Genomic DNA, 27,796 nt, shown 5'->3' with positions numbered 1-27,796 from the left:
CTGGAGAAATCCTGGCGAACCTTCGGCCGGCAGCGATTGTCTTGGGCGAGCGATTGCGACACATCATCCAGAATACAACCGTAAGCGAATCATCAAGCCCACGGAAAAGGCATCGGCCGCCATCATCACGGACGCATCGCTCCGTGGATGGGGAGCCGTTTTTATTCCAGACTCCGGCGACGTTGAAATTGCCGGGGGAAATGGAAGAAGAAACCTTTTCTCATCACGCAGGCCGAGGCGCGCGCGGTACGCTTGGCCTTATCGGCTTTTTCCGCCATCTTTCCATCCACCAATAACGATTGGGTGGACAACGCTTCGCTGCAAGGAGCGGCGAATAAAGGCAGCTGGAAATCGCACGCCTTGACGCGGGAGCTGCAACGGATACATGAGTTTTTTGACTCTCGCGGAGCACAGGCATCCTTTGCATACGTGCGGTCAGCGGACAACCCCGCAGACGGCATATCACGCGGTCGTGTTTTTACACTTCAGGACCTGGCGAAGGGTGGAACTTGTGAGGGGCAGCGGCGGTGTCGTGTGGCTGAAGGACTTCAAAGTCTGCCACTTTTTCTGTTTCGTTATACTTTGCTGCCACTGTTCATTAATGGCCTGCGGGCTGTCCGTGGCGATGTGGCCGGTTTTTCTCTCTTGAATGGTGCTGTCGTGCGAGAGGGTGTGCTCCCAAATAGTCGGATGCTCAGTTGTCGAGGACGGGGGCATTCCCACAGCGTGTGCGGCAGGGCCTCCTGTGGATTGTCGGCGGCTCAGCGGCTGGTGGGGCTTGCGGCAGAGAAGTGGCTGAAGGGTTACGGCTGTCATTGGAGCTTGCAGAGGTGCGTTGTCCGTTTTTTGCTCGCCGACACGCTTGACATTTTCGGTAGTGACCTGCGCGTGGGGCACTTCTTGGGAATACGGTGGGGCTGTCGCAGAATCCACATGTGAGGTCTTCTGCGACGATTGGAGTGCCAGGGTTAGTGCGTCGGGCGTGTGCCTTCATATTGTGGACGGACGAGAAGACGCTGCTGCGGCTTGGGAAGGGCGACGTTGATTTGCCGCTCGTCGTTCTACGAGAAGGCGCCATCGACACGCCAGGTGGAGGTTCCGGAGGATGTCGGGGCGGATCCGTCTCTTCAGTGAGGGAGGGACGGCACCACCGACACAGAGGGTCGCTTGGGATTCGCAGGGCGCGTGCCAGTCAGCCGAAGAGTGGGCAGGTGTCGCATCGCGCCCGTGAGCGGAGGCGCCACTCTGGGCACAACGTTTGGCTCGGCACCAGGGATGTGTTTTGTTGCACCGACGAACGCCTGACGTCCGGTGAGTGCAACTTCCTCCTGGGCATCCTTCCAGTATAACCTCTTGGCGGCGGTGTGGGGGCCCACGTGCCAGGCATTGACGCAGTCCTGCGGGAGGGATCGTGCAATCGCGGCTTGTTCGTCAGCGGTCTCACTGCGTGGAATACCGCAGTGTGATGGGAAAATATAAGGTGTGCGGGGTGAACTCGCTTCACCAAGGAAAGCGGCATAATCCAAATTTACTCAGCAACGCGGTCTCGCACGGTCGGTGGGCAACGCGGGGTGCCTCAATTGCCGAGAGGGAGTCCGTTTCCTCCAGCATTCGTGTGGGCGATTGGGATGTTCCCGGACGAGGAGGTATGAGATGTCTAAAAACATTTTCGATCGCAAGACAGTCTGCCCTATATGAGCATGCGAGGCTGCCAGCTGGTGCACGATGTACCTCCACAGGGAGATCATTTGTCGTGGTGGAGCCATATAATAGCGCAGCGGATCCAGATGCGAGTCCAGCGAGAGATGAAGAACCGTCCGTCCACAATTCAAAATCACAATCCCCCAAAGAGGAGTGAGTAGAATAAAAAGCCGTGCGCCCGACATCGTCAGAGGCGTCTTTGGCAAACAGTGGCTGATAAAATCTCACGTTGTTGCAGATCACAGCATCCAGGGAAAAAATTCGATGTTGGGCAAGAGGCGCGCGAATGTGGTTGTGGGGTGTCCCAATAATGCCACAGACGCGTAGCAATCCATTAATAGCAACATCTCTCGGAAGCGGATTGATGTCGCCGCTTTCCCATGCATGGGCGAAGGCGTAGGTTGCGAGTAGATAAGGGAACGCAAATCCTCGTGATCATGGAGGCGTATATAGCGTTCGTATTGTGTGAGTGCGCGACGCCAGAGTACCTTACGGAGCGGAAGAATATTGGCTTCCAAATGGACGGATGTGTCTTCCGTAGAGGCGCTCAGGCCAAGAATGTTTTGCTGCCGTCGCGGTACCGTACTTCCATATTGTGGAGGTGAGTGGGGACGAGTCACGGGACAATTGCCTCGCCATTATGAAATAGCACACTATGAACGTATCCAATCAAAAAGGATCGCATGGTGTGATGGGACGCGTCCGCCTCTACGACCAGACGCAGCTGATGGCGGCGTGGCATGGTCCTCTTTGCAGCGGTGGAAGCATGCGTAACAAAATTAAGAAGTCGATCGAACGTGTTGCCCAGCAAGCGCACTGGGCGTGACTGAATACGCAGGTTCCCGCTAACAAGATGGAGATCGACCATGTCCTCGTCAGACCGTGTGTGTGTGAAGAGATGTGGAATAGAGCAGCTTCGCTCTTAGCGACGTTGATTTTGAGGTTGTGCTCGACAGCCCATGTCGATAGAAGGGACAAGAGCGGTCGCATTGCCGCAGCACGGGCATGGATGTCCGCACCTGAGGCAACAAGTGTGAGGGCGTCAGCGTACATGAATGCGGAGGCAGAATAGATGCTGCCCAGGCGGCGCAGCAGATCACCCACATAGTGGAGGAAGAGTTGGGGTCCCGGGACGCTGCCTTGCGGTACTCCGTCTGAGGTGAGTTGTTTCCGGGAGTGCTGTTCACGAGTGCATACCCTAACATAGCGGCCCCGCAGGTAGTTGTGCTGCCAGCGTTTGTTTCGTGGGCCAAGGCGCGGAAGTCTGTCAAGCATGCCGAATAACTTCCCATGGTCAGTGGTGTCGAGCGCAGTCGGAAAATCAATCAAAACCACAAGCGATGGCGACGAGGGCGTCGTGTGGGGGCGTCGTCTCCAGGGCGCTCATACTCCACAGTGCTGAACTCATTCAGTCCACGAGTAATTTGTCGATAACAGGTGCCACCACGTCCGACGTAGAACGCGGAGGTGCAAATCCGAAATTGACGTGGGTGGTGCGGCAATAACGCCGACAGATGGCGGTGAGTCATTCTTTCGGTTAACTTGAATAAAACAGAGAGTGATTTGATAGGTCTGTAACTCTCTGGGCGGAATGGCCCTTCCCAAGGTTTGGAATGGGAATGGCGTCCACCGTATTCCAGGAGCCAGGCAGGCTGCCGTTTGCGAAGGGGTTGTGGATCATCGTTCCAAGTGTGCCACGCGCAACGGGCCGAGACGGTGCAGGAATTCATTCAACATGTCGCCGGGGCCAGGGGCTGAGCCAAGCAAAGAGTCGCGGATGGTCACGTCAAGTACATACGGCGGGAAAGGCCGATCCATTTCCCAGCCACCAGGAACCAAAGGAGTGCAGCGAGCAGCAGCAGCAGTATAAGGCGGTATGGCACGTGAAACCGCACAAAATGACGGACAAGCAGATTTGCCTGTTGCCGAGGCAGGGCGCATACGCGGCCAAGTTCAGTGCGGAGCACAACCGATTCCAAAGGATGAGGATGAGGGTGCGGCGCCGCCACGCCGTGAAGATATCGCCACCTCGGGCTGGGTGAGGCTCCAAGTCCTTTCGCGCGGGCTTCCAGAAGCACAGCGGAGCAACGGCGCAAGGCTTGATTTCGCTCCTCCTTTTTTCGGGCACATTCGGCTCGAAGTAGGCTGTCCCCAGGTGAGGCAATGTGTGCGTTGTATGCTGCTTCCGCGGCGATCTCGGCTTGTTCCATTTAGTGTGTCCACATCTTTTTGGAGCTGTCACGGCTGCCGCGCGGGATGTGGCGCTCAGCTGCTCGTAAGATGCCTCCGCGAGGATCCAACCATGTGGACGCGGTGGCAAGAAGGGTTTCACACAACGATGAAAAAGCAGGCCAACCCGCTTTGCGCAGGGCAAAGGTGGCTTTCTTCCGTCAAGGCAGCGTGTTTGCTAGTCGTGGAGTGCCATCGTCCACCTCTACCAAGTAAGATATTCAGCGGTGTTCCGAGTCCATGTAAGGGGCGAATGTCCAGTGGGAAATGCGTAGGGCGCAATACGCAGTCACGTCAGGGGACGAGGCATCACGATGTGTGATCCGTGTTGCCTGTGTCGGGTCATTTGCCAGCCCAAAATCCATATCGATTAGAACAGCGGCGAAATTATCGCCTCCAGTCGTCGATGGTGTATATGACTGTCCCAGAGTTCACGATTTAAATTCAGGTCACCCGCGATAATCTCTTCGAGCCCAAGCGACAAACGATATTGATAAATGCGGATTCTTGAACAGTTACTGTGGGAGGGTTGTAGAGATTCGCCACGCAAATGCTGCGACAGCCCGGCGGAAATACACGGACAGCAATGGTCTCCAGGAGTTCAGTGCCAGGGAGCGACAGGCGCTCGCACGGTAGAGAGTGGCGCACCAGAATGGCAACGCCACCACCGCGCCCAGTGAGGCCCGAAGGTAGTCATTATGGCCACATAATTTCGTCGCCACGCCACCACGGTTATTTAGTTCCTGCAGAAGAACGGTGTCAGGTGGACACTGCTCCAATCGCGCCGCAAATGCAATCTTTTTCACGGACGAGAGGCCTGCAATGTTAAGCCGCCAAATATTGATGAAGCCATCCTCCTCGGTGGCAGGGTTCTTGTGGACGTCACCGCCACGGGTGATATCAACGGCGTGACCGCAGCGAAACGGTCGTGCAGTTTTTTCCGACAGTCTGCGGGCGGACCGTCTCACCTCCCCGCACCGGGCATGGCGTGGAACCCTCTCGAGGGGTGGAGTCGTCTTAGTCTCCGTCGTGCTCGCGGCAACGCCCTGCTGCGGAGTTCCTATATGCAACCAAAGCCCAACACCGCGACAAGGTGCAACGTCATCGCTGGGGACCGGGAGAAGCCGCGTCAATGATAATATTTCAGATCCTAACCGAGTACAAAAGGGCACTCGAGTGGACAACAGAATCCGCATTTTGTCAGAAGACATTGGGGGATCTACGTGCTTCTGCGTCGCCCCTCTTACCTATAATGTTTGGTCGGAGATAAAGATGGAGTCCGGCCTGCGGTCCAGACGGATATTTTGCCTATTTTCGGCTTGCGAAAAAAAGGAAAAAGCGAACACAATTTTGGAGGAGACGCTCCATCCGGACGCGCGAAACTCCGGAAGAACGCCTGAGAGATCAGCGGTTTTTATTCCTGGGATGAAGCCCATGTCAGGAATTACTCTTATAAGAACAGTTTAAAAACTTGATCTTAGCTAAATAGTCGAGAAGATACACACAACAGCTCCCAATAAAAAAGTAACCTCGTAAAAATAGTTTCAAAACCAAATGGGGAGTTTTTGATCGCAATCTTGCTAAAGAATTCGTCCGTCCCCTCCTCGCTTAATTGTTCAACGCTCTATTCGGATTGGATACAAGTATTTACAGCTTACAAAGTGTTGCTTTTGCTCCTCGAACAATCGGGCGCATTTGCGTTGTCTTCTGGAAAACGAAAGCGGCATGTTTAGGGCGTGTCGGGCACATTCCGGGGTATCACGCGGTCCTCCCGCCAGGAATCTTCGCGCAAGGCGCAAAGCACCACGGTGCAGTTCCTGATCCCGGAACCGTTGCCGCAGCCCTTCTTTTCCTTCTTTTTGCCCCGCCCGATCCCGCCACAAAGGCAAGAGACAAAAAACAATTGGAATGTTTGTCCCTATTTTATGAATCGGCGACGGGAGCGGTTCCGGAAGCAGGGAAGCATCTAAACAATTTTTACTTGTTTTTGCTTTTGCCGTCCCGCCCGCCCGCTTTGTGATCCTCACACTGCGGCGACTTGCGGCTGGAAGAGCCCGAATTGTACCAATTCGCAATCGGTAAGCGCGAACCCGATCAGAATAGAGCGCGGCGTCTCACGACGGCAAGGGGCCGAAGAAATTCGTATACGCCTGATGCCGGCGTTGGGTTAAAACCGCCGTCTTCTTCGCCCATTTTTAACTCCACAACTTTGGATCGCCATCGGCACTTAAGGGATCCGGCCGCGGTGCGGGCAAAGATTGGTTATTATTATTATTGGGAAAACAAGTCCCAATGGGGTGTGTCTTTTATTCATTTGCTCTGTGCATGCTTTTTTTCTGTTATATGCTTCTGTTGAGCGCCCGAGCATTCCCCACTGTGGCTGAACCCACCGCCGTCCCCGACTGTCAGCCGACCATGCGGGGCGGAGTGGCGTGGCAACGCTCGTTTGCCGCGGCGTGCACATACACGCGCGCATGCTCCTTCTCTCCACGTCAACGCCCGCACACCACCACAGTCTGAAGGTGACGCTGTTGAAGGCACACAAGGAAGGAAACACGCCCACACAAGCAGTAATGTCTGGCTGGGCGCGTGCGCTGTCGCTCGCGGCCGTCCTGGTCGTCATGGCGTGCCTCGTCCCCGCGGCGACGGCGAGTCTGCATGCGGAGGGGACGCTGGCGTCGCAATTCGCGGAATTCAAGCAGAAGCACGGCAGGGTGTACGGGAGCGCCGCGGAGGAGGCGTTCCGCCTGAGCGTGTTCCGGGCGAACCTGTTTCTTGCGAGGCTGCACGCCGCGGCAAACCCACACGCGACCTTCGGCGTCACGCCCTTCTCGGACCTCACGCGCGAGGGGGCCCAGCCACCATGGGGCGCATGCCGACCCTCCTGGGCGTCAATTTCCGGAATTCCGTGGAATGGGCGCGCGCGTGGCGGCGCTCCCCGAGGAGGCAAACCAGCGCCCACCACGAATGGCACCGATTCCGCCCGCCGCGTGGGGGACTATGAGAGACACCCTGCGGGCGTTCTGCGTTGCACCGGCGCGGGCGAAGGCGATGTACGGCATCGGAGTGTGGTGCGGAGTGGCCTTCCCAGCGTCCCGCTCCACGCCGGATTCGCACATTACAGGTCGTGCGAGAATCGTTGCGGGAATACCGAAAGGCGGCCGAATGGAGGATGCCGTGTTGGACGTGAAGCCGCGGCCCCTCTCCGACACAGCGCGGTGGTGCTTTGCGGTCCGGTGCCTCCGCCGTCTGCCACCCACAGCGCCCCGCCAGAAAACCACATGACCCCGCGCCCTGCGCTTCGGTGAGAAGCTCGCGGCCCGCAGCCCGAGTGCGTTCCCACGCCTCTCGCGACGGCGCCGCCGCAGATGGTCCCGACGAATTCGAGCCCCGACCTTGGAACTGCCGGATCGCCCGCCGCTTCCGGCGCAAAGGCCCGTCGCCACGCCCAGAAGGAAAGCGCCACCAGGCGTGGGCAGACGGCTCTGCGGAACTCGGCGTCAAATCGGGAGCGGTGGCGGTGCGCTACCTGAAGGAAACGCCGCTCAGCATTGCCAGGGCCGGCGGCGGACCGACAAATCGCCGCCACGGAGCCGAACGCATCGCCCCACCTATTGGTCTAGGAATCTGTTGAGCACCACCCCGCTGACAAGCACTGCGCCGTACAGAGTGCCAATCTTCACGGCCCGCTCTCTTTGGCGCCCTGCTGAAGGGTCCTCCTACGGTGTCCGACCCGACGGCTCGGGGGCGAAACCCACCGCTCCACTCTAACAGTCGACCGGGGCCCACGCGCACGGACTCCGCCCTCGCTCGTGGGGAACAGGCCGCATTGGCCCGCCTCCGCGCCGGGGCTTCAGACAAACACGGACGACTGCTATGACTACTGCGACTCGCCGCTCCGGGCGGATGCCGTCGGTGCGGCCCGGACGCCCCACAACAGAAACGCAAAAAAACCCGCACGGAAATGCCTCCTCCTCCCGCTGGGAGCGCCACTCGTCACCGCAGCGAGGACTGGAGCGAGACACGGCACACCGATCGGGCTTCCGCCACAGACCGCGCGGCCCAGGCCGGAGCCGTCTCCCCGCAGTTCCCGCACGGCGTCGGGCAAACGAGAAGCCGGACTCAGGCTTCGTCTTCGATGCCTCCACGATCACCAACGCTCCGACAAGTAGGGAGCGTCCCCGGGGAAGATGACGCTCCGGCTGCGCCACCCGCGCTACAGCGCACGCCCCGTGGGTTCGAGGCCCCGACGAAAGCGAGGCTGGCATCCAACACGCGCGCGCAAACGAACACCCCCAGACAGCGCCGCAGCCGGCACCCGAGACCAAGGCGCCCCATCAAGGCCCTTGCTGCGACAAACGGGCGGGTAATGCCGGGGGTTGGCTCCTCACTTCCGGTTCGGGCGCCCGGACCGTGAGAAAGACGCGGCAACAAAAACACGGATAGGACACCCGCGCGCCGTGGGGGCCGCACCTCCAGAGGAGTAAGGCCAAATCCCGCGAAAACCTCGCCTCCGCGAAGGAGGGGCGCCGCCAAAGAGCAACGCGCCGTGTGCCCAAAACGCCGTCACGGAATCGGCGAAAGTGTGACGTTAATAAACGGATGTGGGCGCACCAGTGGCGTCAGACCGCCGAGGAAGCGCACGTCGCCCGGCGAAGACACCCCGACGGGATCACCACCTGTCGGACATCGCCGTCAAACATGCGGTTTTCGGCGCCACAGCGATGACGGACGAACCGGGGATCGCGAAAGCCAGCCAACGCGAACCGTGCCATGAGAAATGTCGGCGTCTACTCCACCGCCCGGCTCTGCAGGCGCCTGGGCAAAAACACGGCGTGAACATCGGAGAAGCGAGGAGGCCGTGTTGCACGAAAATGTTGGCGCGGTTTTTCCTCGGGATGGAAAGGCGCTGCCCAAACAGCACTACCACGCAGCGAGAAGGCACAAAGCCCCCAACAGCGGCGGCACAACGTCGGTGCTCCTCTCCGGTTCCCCTCCCTCCCTTTCCTTATTCGCGGGCTGCGTGGTTTACTGATTTGTTGGTTTTTGTTGGTTCTCGGGCGCGCGGCGCGTGCGTGCGTTTTGCGCCTTCCACCGCGGCTTTCTCTCCGGAGCCGAGGCCCTCCTCCACGTCCCCGCCTCGCGGGTGGACGCGCTCTGCGATGGTGGGCGTCGTGCGGGCCATCGCGCTCGTTTGAGAAAACAAGAGTAGAAAAAAATAAGAAAAAACGCCTCACGTCTTCACACGCGCTCTCTGCCCCTTTTCGTTTTCTTCTTAGTCTCGCACCAACAGCGACCATGGCGAAAAAGAAACTGCCGACGACGAGACGGAAGCTGAGGCGGGTTGCCGTGCTGCTGTTTCTCTTCATTGTGGCCACGATTGTTGTCCTTCAGGTCCGACACCGCCGCCGATGATGGCGCACCGGGGCCAAACAACCCTCGCCACCCGCGCGCGGCCGCAGCGGACGATGCAGCACTTGCTTACATCCCACGCCGTGTTGTGGGCACGTGGGGCCGGCGGGAATATCTGATTGTGCTGGGCATCCCCTCCCCGGACAACGAAGAAAGGCGAACACGACGCAACCTGCAGCGGACGACGTGCGGGAGGCGGGTCCGGTAGGGTAGGTCAAGCGATTTGGAATTGTTTGGTTTCGTTGCGTGCATTTCCTTTTTCCCATATTTGCCTTTCGAACGGTTGTTTTTGTGACTTTTGCTTTGGGGCGTGGTAGCTTGGAATGGGCAGGGGTCTTCCGCTTTTATTTTTCAGGAGGATCGAGCATGCGGACGTTATTTCATATACTTTTTTTTGGTGACCCAATTTTTGAAAGTGTGAGCTGCTTTGGTTTGACGCCGCCTTCTGAAAAAGAAGTTGGCAATCTTTTGACAGAGGCGGGGAGTTGACTTGGCTTTGTTTGTTTGTGGTATGTAACGCTTCTAAATTTTTGTATATGTTTGTTTGTTTATTTACTTTTTTTAATTTATATTATCGCACTTATTGCAAGAAAAAGTGTTATTTAGGACATAAGTATGTTGCAATTAACAACCGTTCGCTGCTTTAAGGGGCTTGACAGTTTAAAGGGGTTTGGTTCATTGTTTGGCGACGGAACTCGGTGCGATAATGCAGGAAGCTGTTCAGGGGGTAGAGGAGGGGTTTCTTTTTTAAATAGTGGATTTGGTTTTGGATCGTTTTCAAATGGTTTACCCACGAAAATTTCGAGCGGGTTTTCGTCTGGTTCTCAGGGGTTTGGCTCATTTGGAGGTGGACGTGGTTCCGAGGGAGGAAATTGGAGTGGCCCATTCGGTGGCCCATTAGGTGGACTGTTTGAAAAGGCCCTGGAGTGGTGTAGCGAGGCTCATGCACATGACATTGCGCGACGTCAAGGGATTGATATCCGAGAAATCCGTTTTGAAAAGACACCAGAAGGTGGCGTAAAAGTTTTTGTGGATGCACCACAGGCAACTCCAAAACAAATTGAACAGCTCGGAGAGCAAGTGATGGTGGAATGCCCAGTGGCTCGTTTTAGGAAAACTCATTTGACGTCGCCTCAGCAGACAGTTCAATGGCTCCGTCTTCCTGATCGTTACGACCGCTAGTTAGTGTGACTGTAGAGGACCATGAGGGTGCCTCAAAAATGGGAAATACCAGTCGCATGACGATTGGACCTCTTGCGTTGTTCTTTTTTTTGAAAGTGAAAGTTCACGAAACGGGAAAAAAGGACTTTTTTAGTTGGATGGGTGGGAAATATATATGAATATTTATATTGTTTTTGGTTTTCTGAACGTATATATATATACTGAATGTTATTTTTTACATTTTTTTTTTCTTTTTTTAGTAAAATGCGTCGGACCTTTCTTTCATTTAACAAGGACGGGAGAGCTGAGGAAAGACTAAATGGATTTCTTTCAGTGGCTCAGGAGTCGAAGACAAACTTCATGACAAGACGCCAAGGCTTGTGTATGCGAGAGGAGAAGCTTTTTCTTGTCGATGAGGATTTACTTCTTAACCACCTCTTGGCTGGAACCTCTCTGAAATATGACGCGGAAGCCGTTACTCTGCAGGGTGCTTTTGATGAGAGGGTAGAAGTGGATAATGTGGTTCGAATTTCCCTTGAATTACTGCGAGACGATTTTGGCGAGCGACAAAAGAAGGATCCAAACTACGTTGATTGGGATTCAAAGTTGCCTGCTTTTCGTGGAGATTAACCCCGAGAGCAAATACAGCTTTTTTTTCTTGGAAATTTTCTTTTACATATTTACCATTTCGCTCGGTTTTGCAAGGTTGTTTTGATTATCCTTGCGATGATTCCGCCAATTCTTTTTTTTTCTTTTTCATTTTAATTTATAGCAAAGTGCAAGATTTCTAACGATATAATGCCCACAATCCGTTACAAGAACAGAGATGAGCTCATCGTTGGTATTATTGGGGATGAAGACACAGTCACCGGTTTTCTTTTGGCGGGTACCGGAGATAATCGAGCGACTTTGAACCAGATGAGTGGAGATAAAAAGAACGTTGAACAACCAAACTACATAGTTGTGAATCCAAACACACCACTGGTTGATATCGAGACAGCATTTACCAATATGTGTGCAAATGATGCAGTTGGTGTTATTGTGATATGTCAGCACATAGCGAATGACATTCGTCATTTGATTGAAGAACAAAAAGAACCTATTCCTTGCATTCTTGAGATTCCGAGCAAAGGGGGTCTCTACGACGCTGAGAGGGACTTCGTTTTGGAGAAAATCACCAGAGCTCTTGGTATACGTTAAAGTAGTTTAAAACGAGAACAACTTCAAGACACACGTTGAGGGATTATTTGAACTTTTTTCTTTTGCATTTCCACAAACCTATACGTGCATACTTACACATTGCTCATTTTGTAGATACCCTGATACTAATTCCTTCCCCCCCCCCCGCAGTGATCTGACAGAAGGGAAGCTCTTCTTTTTTTTTATTGTATTCTTTTTGACGAAAAAAGCTGGTAAAAAACAACAACAACAAAAACAAAGAAAAACAAGAGTATATAATAGTTGCTTTTCAAATTTAAAAGCAGTATACAGACACAGTAAATTGAGTTAAAAGGAAGATCGAGAGACAAATGAAAGATCAATACCTGAAGGATTTGACAGTTCACTTGAACGAAAGCAATGCGGCGCCCGCGAATACCAGCATGGCTGTCGCATCTTTCAATATGCCACACGAAATAACAAGAAGGATGAGGCCACTTGGTGTTGATACTGACACAAGCTTGAGTTCGTGCCCCTCCTGGCGTCGTCTTCAAGAATTATACGAGATTCACGGAAGCGAGAGCATTTTGAAGAATTTTGACGAATGTAAGGATCGTTTCCAACGATACTCGCTTGAGGTGGATTTGAGAAGCAGTGACAAAAACTTTGTTTTTTTGGATTACTCAAAGACACACATAAATGATGAAATAAAAGACGTTCTTTTTAAGTTGGTTGAAGAGAGAGGTATTCGCGCGTTTATGCGGGCATTGTTTGCTGGAGAAAAGGTTAATACGGCCGAAAATCGTTCAGTGCTTCATATTGCTTTGCGAAATCGAAGCAATCGTCCCATTTTTGTGGATGGACATGACGTTATGCCCATGGTAAACAAGGTACTTGAACAAATGAAGAAAATATCAGAAAAGGTCAGGAGAGGTGAGTGGAAAGGTCAGTCAGGAAAGCCTATCCGCCATGTTGTGAATATTGGGATTGGAGGCAGTGATCTCGGTCCCATGATGGCATGTGAAGCCTTGAAACCTTTTTCAGATCGGAGAATATCCATGCATTTTGTTTCTAATATTGATGGAACACACTTGTCTGAAGTCTTGAAATTGGTCGACTTGGAATCAACTCTTTTTATAATTGCCAGCAAAACATTCACTACACAAGAAACCATTACGAATGCTTTGTCCGCACGGAGTGAGTTTTTGAAGTTTTTAAGTTCTCGAGGCATTCCAGAAGCTGGTGCTGTTGCAAAGCACTTTGTTGCACTTTCAACAAATGCGGAAAAAGTCAAAGAATTTGGTATTGATGAAGCGAATATGTTCCAATTTTGGGACTGGGTCGGTGGCCGATACTCATTGTGGTCCGCCATTGGTTTATCTGTCATGATTTCAATTGGGTACGACAATTTTGTGGAGTTCTTAACTGGTGCACACATCATGGATGAACACTTTATCAATGCACCCACGGAAAACAATCTCCCTATTATTTTGGCTTTGGTTGGTATTTGGTACAATAACTTCTTTGGAAGTGAAACCCAAGCCATCCTACCATATGATCAATACTTATGGAGGTTGCCAGCGTACCTTCAGCAGCTTGACATGGAAAGCAATGGAAAGGGTGCCACCAAAAACGGCCGAATGGTGTCAACGCACACTGGTCCTATTATTTTTGGGGAAGCTGGCACCAACGGCCAACATGCTTTTTATCAACTTATTCATCAAGGGACAAAGTTAATTCCGTGCGACTTCATCGGCGCGATTCAAACTCAAAATTATATTGGAGAACATCACCGAATTTTGATGAGCAACTTTTTTGCTCAGACAGAGGCACTGATGATTGGTAAGACCCCTGAGGAGGTTAAAAGGGAACTGGAATCCGCGGGAGGAAAGTCTGAGGATGAGATTCAATTGTTGATACCACAAAAAACCTTCACTGGGGGACGTCCAAGCAACTCCTTGTTGGTAAAGGCTCTCACTCCACGGGCATTGGGTGCCATTATTGCCATGTATGAGCACAAAGTTCTTGTCCAAGGAGCTATTTGGGGGATTAACAGCTATGATCAATGGGGTGTGGAACTGGGGAAGTTACTTGCCAAGTCCATTCTTCCACAACTTCAGCCTGGTCAAAAGGTTACAAACCATGATTCTTCGACAAATGGCCTCATTAAGCTATTCAACGAACGCTCTCACTTGTAAAGAGAATTTCTTTTTGAATTTACCAAAAAAAGGGAGAGGAGGGGAATATGTATCAATCCGGAAATACTAAGGGGAAAAAGACGGGATCTTGGGAAGGAGCAAAAGAGGATGATTTTGTGTGCATTTCTTTTTCCTTTTTTTTTTTTTTTGGGGGGGGGGGGAAAGGCTTTTTGGGTATATATATATAAAAAGAAAGCGGTCCATTAATCATGACCAAGATGGTCGTTGCTTTTTTTGCTTGTTTGTTTCCGTACGCATGAGAATTGAAACCTCTATGTTCTGGTTGTTGTTTTTTTGCGCATTTTCTTTGATTTCGAATAAAAAAAAAAAAAAAGGGTTTTGGGAAGGCAATTAATGCTGAAAGTATTTGATGGAAAAGGTACAACTAATACGGTTGTTACAAAAAGTGAGGATTGGAGCTTATCGGCGCCATATAGGTCTCCCTTTGGTGGTTACAACCATTACCCTACCATGCTATTTAAGCGTCATGCATCGCCTGTGCCTTCAAACACTGAGGAAAGCTATTTGAAAAACTCAACTTCACAGGGAACCAATGTAGGACAAGATAATGGGGATGTACGAAGTTCTTCTCGAGCGAGGCCCCGCGTGAAGGGTTATCGGGATAATGTTCCCATGGTCACTCCTTTGATGGACCGTTACAAACGAAGTGAACCAATCCACAATAAAAAGGCTGTCGAACGAGATGTGAACGAGGGCCAGAATCACTCAGGTTCTAAGACTCTAACATCGTCCAATTCTTTAAAAGCTTCTTCGAAGATTTATATAATGCCGTCTACAGGCAATGTAAATGCCCAAGGGAAACGAAGCGTTTCCTCAAGTGAGGCGCCCAATGAGGTTATAGATTCTAGGCGGTGTCGAGGACAACAGTGCCGGCGGATGACTACATCATGTCCTCCAGTACTGGTTCGAGATGGTGCATCCAACGGACAGAAGTCTATGCATATAAAGGGGAATGGGGACGCAAGTACACCTTCAACGTGTTATGATACGCACTGTATTCATGGTCGTCAGGCGATACTAGATTATGTTGATTTACAACGTAATTTGCGTGTGTGCCACGCCACTGTCCGTGATCAGGATAGAGAATTGAACGAACTGCGATCGCAGCTCCATTTGCTTCATACCGAAAAGGTAGAGTTGGAATCGCGTTTTCAGATAGAGTTACAGGGGTTAGAAAGTCGATACGCTGAGAGTCTTGGAAAAGAACGAGAGGAGCAAATGGAATGGCAGAAGCGTATTTTATCAGAACAATTAGCGAATTATGAAAGAGAAAGAGAAGAACTAGAACAATTAAGAATGGAATTGGAGCAAGAACGTTTGAATCATGACCGTACAAGAAGCGAATTGGACGCAGCACAGGGTATGTGCATGGCTCTGAAACAACAACTGGAGAATCTTAAAAAAGCTTCGAATGCATCATTTTCACCGTCAGGAAAAAAAGATTCGCCTGCGGGAAAATATAGAGAAGACTTTTTGCTGGATACACAATCGCCGACATCCGTTTTTATGACTCCAACGCCACGTCGACAGCCACCACCTGTACCTCAGTTAAAAGAAGGTGAGGAATACACATCTGGGATTAATGTTTCGAAATTTTCTCTTGGTCGTGAAAAATCCAAGTCATTGCGTCCGTTTCGTGACGATTCGCCAACGGATAAGGGTTTTGTTGAAAACGTGACCGCAAACTCAACCATTAATGTTAGCGATCCATCCGTTGCTTTCTCGATGATTCCTGAGTTTGATCCTGATGATGGCCATGTGTTTTGGATGAATAAAGAGAAGCAAGATAATTCTGCAAAAAGAGTAATGGAAGGAAATAAAGAGGAGTTTGACGGGGAGACACAACGTGAAACAGAGGAATGGACGGAGGGTGATGGAGGACCCTCAAGTTGTGAAACCCGAAACACCAACCTTCCCACTGTAGTTGCACAAAAAACGGAAAGTTTGGCGAATGATGCTTCATCATATGGTCGCTCCCTTACAAAGGCACTTTCTGATGCGGCTTTTACCGTACAGCTTCATCCAGCTTATCAATTCGAAGAGATCGCGGGGCAGGAGTCACTTCTCTGCAAAGAACTCTTGCGTATTCTTCTTGATAAAGAGAAGCAAATTGCTGAACTAACTTCAGAGCGCATGGGGCTCCTAGGGGAGACGAAATTCACTTCCCTGTCGGATCCTATTCCTTATTTGACGCAAATGGAGGAAGTGGAACAAATAGCCCCTTCAAATTTGGCTGTTTGAGTCAGTGTGGTAAACACGAAAAGTAAAAAAAAATTGGTTTCTTTTCTTTTGAGTTTCCGTGTTGTCTACAGTAGAGCCAGTTGTTTTCATTATTATTATTATTAATTACTATTATTTGCTATGTCTCGGAAGTAATTAGAGAAGGTGTGTGTGTGTGCAGAGGGGGCACCTTGATTCTCTTCGCCAGTGCGACACCGAAATTTTTTTATTATATTCTTTGCATTTTTTTTTTGTTTTGTTCTCACCTTAGTTTTTTCTTTTCTTTTTTCTAACTCAACTTTCTTTTCTTCTTGTCTTTTTCGGCGGGTAACTGGTGATCCACTAGGTGATTGGCAACGGAATAACCAAAGAAGAAAGTGACAGAGAAGAGTTATGAAGGCTTTGCAGAAGAAGATGGGAGCTCGCCCCGCCGTGAACGACTTAGATTTGACGGGTTTTGAGATCCAGCCTTTAAATGTCATTGTCGGAACGGCAGTGTTTGTCCTCAGCGTCATTCTGCTTCACTTCTACGGTAAGCTGGGCGGCGCAAAGCCATAAAAGTGATGGAACGAGACGGCATGAACACTGAGATTATGTATCAAGATCCTCAAGATGGACAGAGATTTAGTAATAGTGCTAGTAGGAGGTTTGTGTGTGTGTAACTGTGTGATGTGGAGTTCTGAATGAGATAGACCTTTTGTGCATGGGTGAATGGTGGAAAAAGTGGTCGTGACTGTAATGTGGTTGCGTGCCCTTTTTTTTTTTTTTTCCTCCTATTTACTTTTTTGTCTTCTCACTGCAGAAGCTCTTACTCTTTCTTTTTTTTTTTCTTTTTTCCTTTATATACCTTTTGTTCTGCACCGAATGGAAGAAAGAAAAGGGTGCAAAGAAATAATTTATAACACTCATACACTGTACGGAAATATATCCGCACCTGCACCGAGACCGACACTCACGCACGCGTGCATTTTCTTGTTTGTACAAAAAAAAAAACAAAAAAAAAAAGGAGGAAAACCGAGTGCTCGGGAGAAGCTTTTTTTTTTTTTTTTTTGTGTGTGTGTTTGTGTGTAAAATGGGCGAGTAGATAAGAAGAAAAGTAGAGGAATTGGTAAGAAAAACAACAACAAAAAAGGAGAAGAAATGAAGTAAAGATTAATAAAATTGGATTCTAAGCGGCTCCATTCCCATCTATCCATTTGAAGGAAATTGGTATGTATGTATGTACGTATGTATGTATGTATGTATGTATGTATAAATTATTCATTTGTTTTGCTCTGTAACAAAGCACCGGCTGAATTGGATGGGAAACGTTGCACATACTTACATACATATATATATATATATGTATACATTTTTGCGTTAATGGCGGTTTACCCATTGTGTTTTCATACAACGCTTCTTTTTGTTAATCGGAAATTCTTTTGATACTACTTTCCCTTATTTTTTTTTCATTCTTTTACACACAATCACAACACACACACACACACACACACGCACACAGAGGAAAAAAAAAAAATTAATAGGGAGTGTGCAGAAGTAGTTGTATAGCGTCGCAAAACAATCGTACTTTTTTTAATTTTTGTTTCTCTCTGTGTATGGTGGCGGAAAACGCTTCAATTAAGCAGCAATATACTGAAATATCTTACGAGTGAAGAATAAAGTGGCCTTGCTTGCTTTTCGGGGAGGTGAGAAAGAAAAACAAAACAAGAAAAACAACAATAAAAAGGAACCAAAAAAGAAAAAAAAAGAAGAAAAGGGAGGGCACAAAAGAAGGAAGTAATAATAATAATAAGATTCCTTTTATGCTCAGCAACTCTTCGTGGCAATTTATTTTTGCGACCTTCAATACCATTGATAATTTAAAGAGGCAAAATGACATCGACTCAAGATGACTCCTTTACTGGAGTTATAGAGAGGCATACGGAGCCAAAAAGGCGTAGACGTTCGCGGAAGTCCGCATTTGCTAGTGCGGAGCTTCACGAACGCTTTGAAAAACACGTGGCGAAAGCACAAAACCTATTTCTTGGGAATGATAAGGATGGAGCCGAACGAGAGGCAACACTGGCGCTGCGCATCCATCCCACCGATCATCTATTTGCACTTCTTGCGGTTATCGCCGACTCCAAAGGCCAACGGGATCGAGCAAGTGATTTTCGACTATTGCAGGCGTTTTTGGCGAACGATACTGTCTTGTGGGAAGAGCTTTTACATGAGTTCCTGCAGGAGGAGTTGTATTATAAATCTGCCGTGTGTTTACAACGGCTTTCAGCACTAGAGACGAAAGACAAAATTCGATACCGCACGCTGCAGCTACAATTGGCTGATCTTTACATTGGTCTTGGGGAATTTAAACGGGCAGCTAACATTTTAGTCCCGTTATGGAATGGAAGCCGTTGCCGCGATTTTGAAGTGTTTTCATTATTGTCTTCCTTGTTTTTTCAACTGGGCCGGTGGAATTCCCTGCACCGTTTGATTGAATCCAGCCTGAAAAATACTTTTCGTCCAAATATGGTCGTGAATGCAGAGGAAACGAGGTTAGGATTCTCTGGTGCTGCCTCCGATACAGCCAAAATGTCTACAGACGGAGGCGGCGAGGTCCCTCCCCCTGTCAAGCGAAGAATCTCAAAACGGGTTCGTTTTTTTGGCGTTGACGATAACAATGATACCAATAATGATGGAAATTTTACAGGTTCCGTTGAAACGGAGAAGGTGAGGGGGGATGAGGAGCAACACCGACAAGAAAGGCAGCAGAGAATAGAGACGGATGCTGCACCTTTTTTTGTTCCCACAACGCCTCTGCCACCGACTGAGGACGAGGATGAAGACAAAGACTTTGACTTTTCAAACCTTACCAGTAGTGGAGATGGCGTTCCTTCCAAAACTGCGGGTTCGATGCCATCGACGGTGGTCAACTCGCTCTATGGAGACACCATTGAGCTTCGGACCCCGGCGTCAAAGAGGAACTTTCTTACACTTGTCAATGTACATGCGGAACTTCTCAATGAGGAGGGGAAGTTTTTTGATACCATACGCCTTTTAGAATTCACCGCCGGTTGTCTACAAGTTCCTTTACTAGAATTGCCTCCAGACCTCCTTGTTCGCCTTGGAATTGCGTATGCATTCTTGGGGGGTCTAGAACAGCAGTGTCGTGAGGTGTTCCAGCACCTCATTGATACTTGCTCCATGGCAGAATATGGTGATGTTTTGTACGATGCCGCCAATGCATTGCAACGGGTGGGTTTGCACGCGGAGGCCCGCATGCTTTTTCAAACATTACGCCGCTACCATGAATTTTTTCTATCAAGGTTTACTGGCATAGCTGATGCTGATAATGATAATGGTGATAATACCGATAATAATAATAACAATAATGTCAGTAAGGGAGAGAGGAAAATGTTGGACGATGAGGAGGCGGCTGAGGTCAAAACCGTCTTTGCGGCCACTCTCTTCGCAGAAGGTCAGTGTGAAGCCTCTTTGGGGAACTCAGAGGCGGCATACAACGCCTTTTGCCGCGTATTGGAAATAGACCCAAGACATCTGCAGGCTCGTCTTGCTCTTGGCCGCATGTATATTTATGAGATGAAAGATGCAGATCGTGCCGTGATGGTTATCACACCTCGTGAAGACGAGCAACCAATTGAACGAATTCAACTCGGTGCGGAACTTGTGCGTATTTTTGCTCGGGTTGAAAAATATGTCGAGGCCATTGCGCTGGGGGTTTCCATCTTTGAGCTTATCCTCTCCGGTGAGGAAGACGGCGATACAGATTCGGTCGCGCCGGGATCTTCGCGACGCACGACAACAACACTATTTATGCCTACTCTTTCAAGGGCTAGTTCTGCTATCATCCCTCCATCGGCCATCTCCGATATTGTGAATGGACCGTGCCTGGGGACTGCAACATCTTCCGCGGGACGACTCTCACATACCCTTGCAACGTCCATCAAAGCGTCTAGCGCGGTATTTCGCACTAACTTGGCTAAACGTGGCAATGCGCCACTGACAACCTCCTTCTATGGCGCCTCCGCAGCGGCGTCAACGGCGGCCGGTTGGTTTTGTTTTGATGAGGAGCGTTCGAAAGACAGTTCAACAATCTTCCGTTTTAATCGCACGAAAAAGGGGCTGAAGCGAGCTCGCTTGGAGAGCGGAAAGGAGAATACACATTACACAAATGACAATGACAATAATGACTTGGAGGGAACAAAAAATAATATAGAAGAAGAAGAGCAAATAAGAGAAGCAAGACGACGTCAACGCGTTGGAGAGGTTACACGCCGCTGTGCAGACTCATTCTGGAAGGACGAGAAGGATGACAATGATAGCGGTGGAGATGAAAGCAATAACGTTATTAATAACGAGAACGTGCACCTTGGGAAAATGGGTGATGCGGAGAAGTTACGTCGTGGAGAAGTGAGACAAATAAAGGAAGAATTTTGCGAAGAACGGGACTTGGAGGAATTGGAGGAGGAAGCGATGTTGAATGATAACGATGAGGGTGATGCTACAACGCAGTATGAACTTCCATCTTTGGAGGAGGTAAGCAAGCAGTTTAGTGATCCAGTAATGCAACAGTTGTTTATGAAGGCGTCTAGCAATGACACAGCGATTGCACCACGGAATCCATGGGAAAAAAACGTTGCAATTCCTTCCCCGATAAATGCTGCTGCTGCTGCTGCTAGTGGTGGTGATTTGGGTGTCGGTCAATTTTCTTCTTCCATGTTACGCGTCACGTTCCGCGACGCCCTGGGAGTGCTTGGGCGAGTCGGTTTTGTGGAGCTTGCCGTTACCGTGATCAGCTGTTATACTGCCATTGGGAAGTTTACTGAGGCGAAAGAATTTGCATTTCTTGTGCTAACGCGGTGCCCGCGAAAGATGATGTTTCGACATTTTGGTGTTCTCGAGCGACCGCTGCGACTGGCTGTACTGCGCGCAGCTCTGGCATCAAAGGAGAGCGAAGATGCGTACCGTGTAGGAGTCCGCCTGTTACAAGAGCAGTGTAGTGAGGAGGAAAGGAACCAGGTAGTAGAACTATTATATGGATTGCTGAACCGCGTGGAAAATGGAAGCGCAATTCTGCTTCGTCTTGTTGCGGACCGTAATCAGGCTGGCCCAGAGACGCTTGTTCTACTTGGAAATCGTTATTTCCTTCGCCGTTCCTTTGTCCGCGCCCTTAACTTGTACCTCGCAGCCTTGCAGAAGCGTCCTAATGATATCCTTCTCTGCTTTCTTGTTGGTTTGTCATATATGCTTATTAGCCATCAAAAAAGAATCCGAGCGCGTGAGGCTTGCGTGATTGCTGGATGGCATTATCTTTCCCTATACCAGGAGCTGGTACGTGCTGTTGACATTGGGCGGATGGGTGAGGCGGTATACAACTGTGCTCGGGCACTACAATATCTCGGTTTGCATCACCTTGCTGTGCCACTGTATGAACAGGTGGCATATGAGTTCAAAGTTCCTGAACAATGTACCTTGGCATTGCAGCGGGCTGCGAGGTTTAATATGTACTTTACCTACCAGTGGCGCACAGGAAACACGGCACTCGCAATGGCTGCGTTGCAACAAAAGCAAATTTTGAAATGAATTTCTTCAATATTCTGCGGCAATAGCTCGGCGCAAAAGTTTATATGGTTTTATTGGCAGGGAGTAGTTGGGTGCTGGGGAACGAAGAATCCCTGGCAGTAGCAGTTGTTTTTATTATTGTCGTCGTTGTTGTTTTTTCTCCTTACTTGTTTATTGGTGGCGTAATCCTCTCGGGGTGGGCACTGTGGCGTCTCACGCGTTTTTTTTTTTTTGGGCATTCTCTTATTTGCCTTCAAAAGTTATTATTATTATTATTTATATGTTTTTTTTTCTTGTTTTGACAATATCTTTGTGTTTGCATCAAGGAGAACTGAACAGGAAGAGATCCATCAAGCCTCAACTTGAGGGAAAAACAACAAACAAAGGCCTATTACTCAAATAGTGAAGTCAAAAAAAAAGTCAAAGGAGAGGTAGCAACTAAGAGGCAGGCAACCCAGCCATACACAATATTTATCTCTCTCTCTCTCTCTCACTGTATATATATATATAGGCATTCGCTTTTTTCTTTTTTTATTACGCCTTTTCTTTATCTGATCGGATATTTGTTACTGCTGGTGGTGGTGGTGGTGGCGGTGGGGCTGTGTACACAGCAATATTTGACTTTCTGTGGATTCTGACGGGGACAGGGCGAGAATTTCCCATTCCCAAGCAAAGTAGGATAATCATATAAAAGAAATTACTACTACTACTACTACTACTACTACTACTACTACTACTACTACTACTACTACTACTAAAACAGAGGGACGCAGAAGCGATTGTTGCTCAACGCGTATACAACGAAGAGAAGAGTAATATATATATTTATTTAAAAGAAGGTTCCATCAGGGGATTATCATCAATACGACTGGAGGGATATGTCCGAGAAATCACAACTGGAGATAGAGGCAGGTGGGAGTCAAACCTTGCCGATATCTTATCAGGAAAATGCATTAGGTGGGCACTCATTGGGATCATCAGGGATGGGATTGTCCGGGCGTCCACACAGAGACACCGCGCGTTCTGTGGCCATTGAGCAATTTCTTCTTGACGGCCACCTTAATGATTTAATTGGGGGAGGAGGAGGGGGTGGCAGTGGACCCGGGCTTGCCAATTCTCTTGCGAGTACGATGGCCCCAGGGAGTGACAACATTCGTGGACCAGGTAGCATCACCGAGAACCCGAGTTTTTTTTCTACAAAAATGAATGATGGACCCGATGGACAGGTAGCGGATAACTTGCGACGCAGACCATCTGCAATTGAGCTGGAGAAACAACCCATGGCGTCAGCAAAGGCATCACGGCCGATGCCTCAGTTTTTGTTTCCCCAGAATGTTTCAGGCGGCACCGAAGGACAGCTAAAAAATGCATCGGCAGCAGCGCCTCGTTCGAGTAGACCACATTCTTCCGTCACTGTTTTTTTACCTAAAGAGGCTCCAACCTCAGGAAACTTCTCAAGTCGTGGATTCCCACTGGTTTCTTCACCGCTTGAAGGAGATGCTTTACCTATGGGCGGCAACAAAAAGGCAAAGGGGTCTCCAAGCTCTCCGCCCCCATTGGGAGCCACGGGGTCTGCAGAAGCTGACGGCAAGAGAAGTGGCCCGAGGCGTACGAAGTCTGTAGGTGATATTTTAGCTTTGATGAATGGTTCAAGTGGAAGTCATCCCGGGCAGGCGCAGTTGCCGTCACGCCCCGTTTCACCCACCACTGGACGCGTGATTTCTTCCTCTGGTAGCTTTCGGACACCACATGCCGTCAGTACAGCTGGACAACGCAGAAATACTCAAATTTGGGGACATGCTGGAGCGGAGACTGGAGCGCGAATGAATAGACCCAATTGGCTTTCTGCGGCGGAGAGGCTGCAGCGAGATCATGCTTTGGGTATTTCGGAAAGGCGTTTAGATTCATTTTACTACCCAGATTCGAACCGAAGTGCCTGGCAATGGAAGCCGCAAACAGGTCGTCTGCGCGCTGCTGATGTTAAGGCCCTTGGACAATCAGGTCCACCTGGACAGGGGCACATTGTAAATCTTCAGTCAGTAAATTTCTTACTCTCCCCCAACGGAACCCGCACGACGGACCGTGGTAGCGAATCGCCCGTGACACCCAGGGCGGGACATAATCCATCCAGTTGGGGTGCCATGTCAGAACAATTTTCCGGGCGGCACGTGCACGTGCGGGCAAGAACTAGCGCGCGCCGAGGCTCTACACAAAAATTAGCCTTAGGCACTTCATGCGCCCATTCCAACAGACCGTACGAGAACAAAAGCAGTACAGGTGGTGTGGCTTCGCTTGGATCGACGAACACAAAGCCATCAAAGGTGGAAAACCACGCTGAAAACATGTTCATGTCACTCTTTTCGGGGGCGAAGCACGAAAAATCGCGACACCCACCCTTATTCGCCAATGATTTTGCGTTGCCTTCTTTGGGTTTAGATTCGCCTGGATCGAAAAAGGGATCGCCGCAACTTAGTCGTGGTAGTGCTGGTGGCGCTAGTGGTGGAGCTGGTGGCGGTGCGGGTGGTGGAGCTGGCGGTGGAGCTGGCGGTGGAGCTGGCGGTGGAGCTGGTGGTGGAGCTGGCGGTGATAATAACCGAAAGGAGAAGAAGGTTGGGGAACTGATTCAAGGGGATGAAGAGGAGCACGAGGAGAGGCACTTTAAGGAGCAGAATAGCACGGCCTTGCATGCAATCCCATGGGATCAACGGGCGTTTATTCCCATTAGTGGATTTGGTACCAAAACATTTAGTATTTTTTCTGCACCGCTTTTCTGGGAGAAGTTGGACTGGACTGTCCGTGCGTCCCTCTTCACGGTTCTTCCAACGATGATTCTTACCCTGGAGCCGAAAACGGAAGGCATTTTCCCATTGCCTTCCTCCGTAGCATTTCTTGCATTCTGGATCACAATGCCAACCTTTGGTTCCGGATTACGGGAATTTATCATTGCATTGAAGGGATACGCACTGAGCCTCGCCATCCTTATGATTGTTATTTTGATTGGGCCCCGCTCAAGTTGGTTGATTCTCCTGCTGCTTTTTCTGCTCGTGCTTATGACCTCCTTCTTTGCTGAACAGGTGAAGAAAACGACTGCATACTGTCTCGCGGTTTTTCTCATGCAGTTACAGTCGAATCCTGATGGTACAGGGAGAAAGTTTGTTTGGGACTACTTCACCACACTTCTCATCGCACTCGCCTTTGGCCTTGCGGCGTTTTTCATTCCGAATATTCGCTGGTCGAGCGATCTCTCGAAGACGTATGTGTCCATCCTTGGAAATTCCCTTAGTATCTATGTACAGGGGACGTGCTCTAGCTTCTGGACACGCTCCCCATTAGAACGTGAGCTGCACATTCTTCGGCTGCGGCAGTTAAGTGCGACAGCATCGAAGGCCATTACGAAGGCCGCATCGTTTTTTGAAGAAGCGGGCTATGAGCCGCATAGTGGCTCTTTCATGTCCGCCATCAGCGTCCGACACGAGTTCCTGGTGAACATCTATCAAATTCTTAGCTCCATGGTGCAGGTGGTGGAACTCATCAACGAAAATCCGCAACGCATTGAGACCCCGTTGTGTATTTCTTTCGGAAACGCCATTGTGGAGGATCTTGCCATCATTTCCTCCGCGATGGATAGTATGATTTTAAAGATATCCGACTTTAAACATCCCGTGCAGGAGGAAGATATTCAAATGTTTAGGGAGGCACGGGAACGTTTTCAGGATCGACTTTCAGAAGTACGTCAGGATGTGATTCTTGACAATGAAATGTACGAGACAGATGAGTCTGACGTGCTAATTGGCTTCTTCATGTTTAGCGTGGATGAACTTTGTGAGGAGATCTCCAACTTTTCTACGAAAAAATCAGCAAACAGCAACTTTTTGGAATGGCTCAAGGCACCAATAAATGATTGCAAGAGTTCTTTTAATGCCTTACGCCTTCTTATCGCCACAATGATTCACGGACGCTCCTTGACCCGGCGTGCGAAGGAGGCTATTAAGCTGGCGCTTTGTATGACCGTTCCTAGTATTTTTCAGGTGTACGCACTGCACAATAGTGATACAAGTCCAGTTGCGGGTGCGTCTATTATTGCCTTTGTGTACAGTCAAACTGGGGCTCAGAGCTTCACGTATGCAGTAAATCGAGTGCTTGGAACTGTTCTAGGTTCCCTTACCGCGTTTTTGGGCGTGCAAATTGCCGACTCACGCCGTCTTATTTTGTACATAGCTGTGGCCATCCTCTCCTTTCTTGGAGCCTATATTCAGACAAGCCCTGAATACTTTGCAGCAGGCAACGCCATTTGTAACAGTGTCATCTCGGTCATCACGCAATACAGAAATCCTGCCGCTGCCATTGTGCGCATTCAGCAAAACATGTTTGCCATTCTCATTTATTTTTGTATTTCGATGGTACTGTGGCCAATGCGAGCTCGGGCAAAGGTGCAAATGGCCTTTGATGTCAGCTTGCGTTGCTTCCGTGAGGCGACATGTCGTTTGTTGCGCAATCTGGATTTGCCAGAAGACGTTTGTGAGGTGAACACAGCGGTGACGGATGTGTTGAAGGAGTGGAACAAGAAGATTGATCGTCAGGCCAATTTCTTGAATGGTGCTGTGACGGAGCCGACGCTTGTCGGGGCTGGTTTTCCAGAGATTTCTTGGAAGAAACTCATAGACGCACAGAGGAGTCTCTGGTCCATAATGTCCATGATGCGTTTTGCGTACTTTACCTTCATGTCCAGCAAGGCGGACGATGTCACAGAGTTGTCTGTGCATTGGGTTGTTTTGCGGCGCATCTCACCCCATGCCAAGGATCTCTCAGACTTGGTGTACGCCACCGTTGATCTTTATTTGCTCTCGATTGGCAAGACCACTGTTGTGCCGACCAGTCACCTCACTCGGTTGCGGCATGGCATACTGGAGGCGGAGCAGAACATCTCGGAGGTGTACATTCAGACCATCTGTCGCAAACTCGGCGGCGATGTCTCCGATGAGGAGGATGAGGAGGACGACGGGAAGGGAAGTGGCATGAGCAACATGAACGTAAGCAGCAACAGCGGGTCGAGCGGCTCTGGCAAAAAGGGGCGGACATTGAGGGGTCTGGGGAAAAATGAGCCGGGGGGAGGCAAAGGGGATTTGGGTGGCACAATCCCCACGGCGCATTCGGCTGAGCCCCCACCGCAAGAGAATCAAAAGAAGAAGAAGGGCGGGTATCTCATGTACAACCTCACAAAGGAGGAGGAGGGGGAGCTGAAACGATACCTTGCGAGCCGGTCACTGGCTAACCGACAAAAGAGCGTGGTAGATGAAAACGCCGAGGATAACATCAAGAGGGACAGGAAAAACACTCTAAGAGACAGTTTTGTTAATAATCGATCTTTTCTCGGTTTGTTTAACAGAACAATACGCCCTGGGGAACGTGAATTGGAGTCGAATTTATCCGAAGAGGAGAATGAACGCCTCAAGAAGAAGGGCAAGAAGCACCGGTACGGTGAGCTGGAAGGCTCCATGATTGACTTGGATGCAGACGTCTCCACTCCCCAGCAGAAGGGTGCGGCAGGTAAAAGGCGGAGTAGGCAGGATAACAGCAATGCGGAAGAAGGGACAACAGATGGTGGCAGTCAAGTGGAGTTACGGGAGAAGAGCTTTGGGTCGCCCAAGGGCAAAAAGAAGGGTGATGACGGGGACGAGAAACTGAAGGTGCCCGTGGAATATCCAGAGGCCTCCGCCGTACTCCAGCCGAAGTTTTCAAAGGCTCAGGAGAATGGCTCCTTTTCGGCAATCGCACCAACGCAATACTCTGGTGATTGCACTTCAACAGATCCCTCGCAACATACATCGCAGTTGCTTCAAAATCTCACGTTTTTTAACAACAAGCGAAAGGAGTTTGTACTGTCTAATCAAGATATTCACAGTCTGGAGGCATTTCTCTTCGGGGTGCGTGCTCTGACGGTGCAACTGGGTGAGCTGCAGAAGGCTTTACTGGAGATGCAGCACGCGGAGGAGCTTGCAAAGAAGGTATAAATCATGTGGGATATGCATTGCTGTTTACCCAAGCCATTATTTTAAATGGCGTTTGGGTCCTTTTCTTTCTCTTTTAAATTCCTTTCAGCTGATCTCGGTGATTGTATGGCATATATGTACAGT

General features: G+C 49.8%; 9 protein-coding genes and 1 non-coding gene across 10 annotated transcripts, besides 28 other annotated features; 9 read left to right on the top strand and 1 right to left on the bottom strand.

Moving 5' to 3' along the window:
- Window positions 1-564: part of a mobile genetic element that runs on past the window's edge.
- Window positions 1-5,504: part of a sequence feature (areas not merged during assembly with more than two copies in the genome that could not be assigned to a particular haplotype) that runs on past the window's edge.
- Window positions 522-564: a mobile genetic element.
- Window positions 711-4,605: a mobile genetic element.
- On the bottom strand, window positions 5,291-5,430 carry Tc00.1047053510889.266. Its single transcript, XR_008255738.1, has one exon. It is a non-coding gene; the product is annotated as a small nuclear RNA (snRNA) U2 (small nuclear RNA).
- Window positions 5,505-20,071: a sequence feature (heterozygous, non-Esmeraldo-like haplotype).
- Window positions 5,899-6,005: a mobile genetic element.
- Tc00.1047053510889.261 (cruzipain precursor, putative) lies at window positions 6,504-7,238 on the top strand (the record flags this gene model as incomplete). The annotated part of the gene is made up of 1 exon (XM_815803.1): window positions 6,504-7,238. One exon carries the CDS (start codon window positions 6,504-6,506, stop codon window positions 7,236-7,238), a length of 735 nt encoding a protein of 244 aa, XP_820896.1.
- Window positions 9,890-9,917: a sequence feature (AT_rich).
- On the top strand, window positions 9,958-10,524 carry Tc00.1047053510889.251 (hypothetical protein, conserved; the record flags this gene model as incomplete). Its single annotated transcript, XM_815805.1, has 1 exon — window positions 9,958-10,524. One exon carries the CDS (start codon window positions 9,958-9,960, stop codon window positions 10,522-10,524), a length of 567 nt encoding a protein of 188 aa, XP_820898.1.
- On the top strand, window positions 10,729-11,133 carry Tc00.1047053510889.240 (hypothetical protein, conserved; the record flags this gene model as incomplete). Its single annotated transcript, XM_815791.1, has 1 exon — window positions 10,729-11,133. One exon carries the CDS (start codon window positions 10,729-10,731, stop codon window positions 11,131-11,133), a length of 405 nt encoding a protein of 134 aa, XP_820884.1.
- Tc00.1047053510889.231 (ATP synthase subunit, putative) lies at window positions 11,302-11,703 on the top strand (the record flags this gene model as incomplete). The annotated part of the gene is made up of 1 exon (XM_815801.1): window positions 11,302-11,703. The coding sequence occupies one exon, from the start codon at window positions 11,302-11,304 to the stop codon at window positions 11,701-11,703; it is 402 nt and encodes a 133-aa protein (XP_820894.1).
- On the top strand, window positions 12,033-13,859 carry Tc00.1047053510889.221 (glucose-6-phosphate isomerase, glycosomal, putative; the record flags this gene model as incomplete). The annotated part of the gene is made up of 1 exon (XM_815802.1): window positions 12,033-13,859. The coding sequence occupies one exon, from the start codon at window positions 12,033-12,035 to the stop codon at window positions 13,857-13,859; it is 1,827 nt and encodes a 608-aa protein (XP_820895.1).
- On the top strand, window positions 14,214-16,121 carry Tc00.1047053510889.210 (hypothetical protein, conserved; the record flags this gene model as incomplete). Its single annotated transcript, XM_815790.1, has 1 exon — window positions 14,214-16,121. The coding sequence occupies one exon, from the start codon at window positions 14,214-14,216 to the stop codon at window positions 16,119-16,121; it is 1,908 nt and encodes a 635-aa protein (XP_820883.1).
- Window positions 16,210-16,237: a microsatellite.
- Window positions 16,322-16,421: a sequence feature (A-rich).
- Window positions 16,494-16,658, top strand: Tc00.1047053510889.205 (hypothetical protein, conserved; the record flags this gene model as incomplete). The annotated part of the gene is made up of 1 exon (XM_815806.1): window positions 16,494-16,658. The coding sequence occupies one exon, from the start codon at window positions 16,494-16,496 to the stop codon at window positions 16,656-16,658; it is 165 nt and encodes a 54-aa protein (XP_820899.1).
- Window positions 16,854-16,941: a sequence feature (GA-rich).
- Window positions 17,310-17,353: a microsatellite.
- Window positions 17,422-17,452: a microsatellite.
- Window positions 17,559-17,600: a microsatellite.
- Window positions 17,791-17,855: a sequence feature (T-rich).
- Tc00.1047053510889.200 (hypothetical protein, conserved) lies at window positions 17,973-21,683 on the top strand (the record flags this gene model as incomplete). The annotated part of the gene is made up of 1 exon (XM_815789.1): window positions 17,973-21,683. One exon carries the CDS (start codon window positions 17,973-17,975, stop codon window positions 21,681-21,683), a length of 3,711 nt encoding a protein of 1,236 aa, XP_820882.1.
- Window positions 19,429-19,472: a microsatellite.
- Window positions 20,072-20,247: a sequence feature (areas merged during assembly that could not be assigned to a particular haplotype. This can correspond to areas where the two haplotypes were merged or to regions with more than two copies in the genome that were merged during assembly.).
- Window positions 20,248-22,407: a sequence feature (heterozygous, non-Esmeraldo-like haplotype).
- Window positions 21,923-21,954: a sequence feature (AT_rich).
- Window positions 22,236-22,259: a microsatellite.
- Window positions 22,361-22,419: a microsatellite.
- Window positions 22,408-23,305: a sequence feature (areas merged during assembly that could not be assigned to a particular haplotype. This can correspond to areas where the two haplotypes were merged or to regions with more than two copies in the genome that were merged during assembly.).
- Window positions 22,476-22,497: a sequence feature (AT_rich).
- On the top strand, window positions 22,541-27,673 carry Tc00.1047053510889.190 (hypothetical protein, conserved; the record flags this gene model as incomplete). The annotated part of the gene is made up of 1 exon (XM_815788.1): window positions 22,541-27,673. One exon carries the CDS (start codon window positions 22,541-22,543, stop codon window positions 27,671-27,673), a length of 5,133 nt encoding a protein of 1,710 aa, XP_820881.1.
- Window positions 23,306-23,655: a sequence feature (areas merged during assembly that could not be assigned to a particular haplotype. This can correspond to areas where the two haplotypes were merged or to regions with more than two copies in the genome that were merged during assembly.).
- Window positions 23,656-24,578: a sequence feature (areas merged during assembly that could not be assigned to a particular haplotype. This can correspond to areas where the two haplotypes were merged or to regions with more than two copies in the genome that were merged during assembly.).
- Window positions 24,138-24,248: a microsatellite.
- Window positions 24,579-27,394: a sequence feature (heterozygous, non-Esmeraldo-like haplotype).
- Window positions 27,395-27,774: a sequence feature (areas merged during assembly that could not be assigned to a particular haplotype. This can correspond to areas where the two haplotypes were merged or to regions with more than two copies in the genome that were merged during assembly.).
- Window positions 27,775-27,796: part of a sequence feature (areas merged during assembly that could not be assigned to a particular haplotype. This can correspond to areas where the two haplotypes were merged or to regions with more than two copies in the genome that were merged during assembly.) that runs on past the window's edge.

This window comes from Trypanosoma cruzi, genomic scaffold (assembly GCF_000209065.1).
Source record: "Trypanosoma cruzi strain CL Brener 1047053516941 genomic scaffold, whole genome shotgun sequence".
Lineage (NCBI taxonomy): Eukaryota > Euglenozoa > Kinetoplastea > Trypanosomatida > Trypanosomatidae > Trypanosoma > Trypanosoma cruzi.
This window is presented reverse-complemented; position numbering and strand designations above follow the sequence as displayed.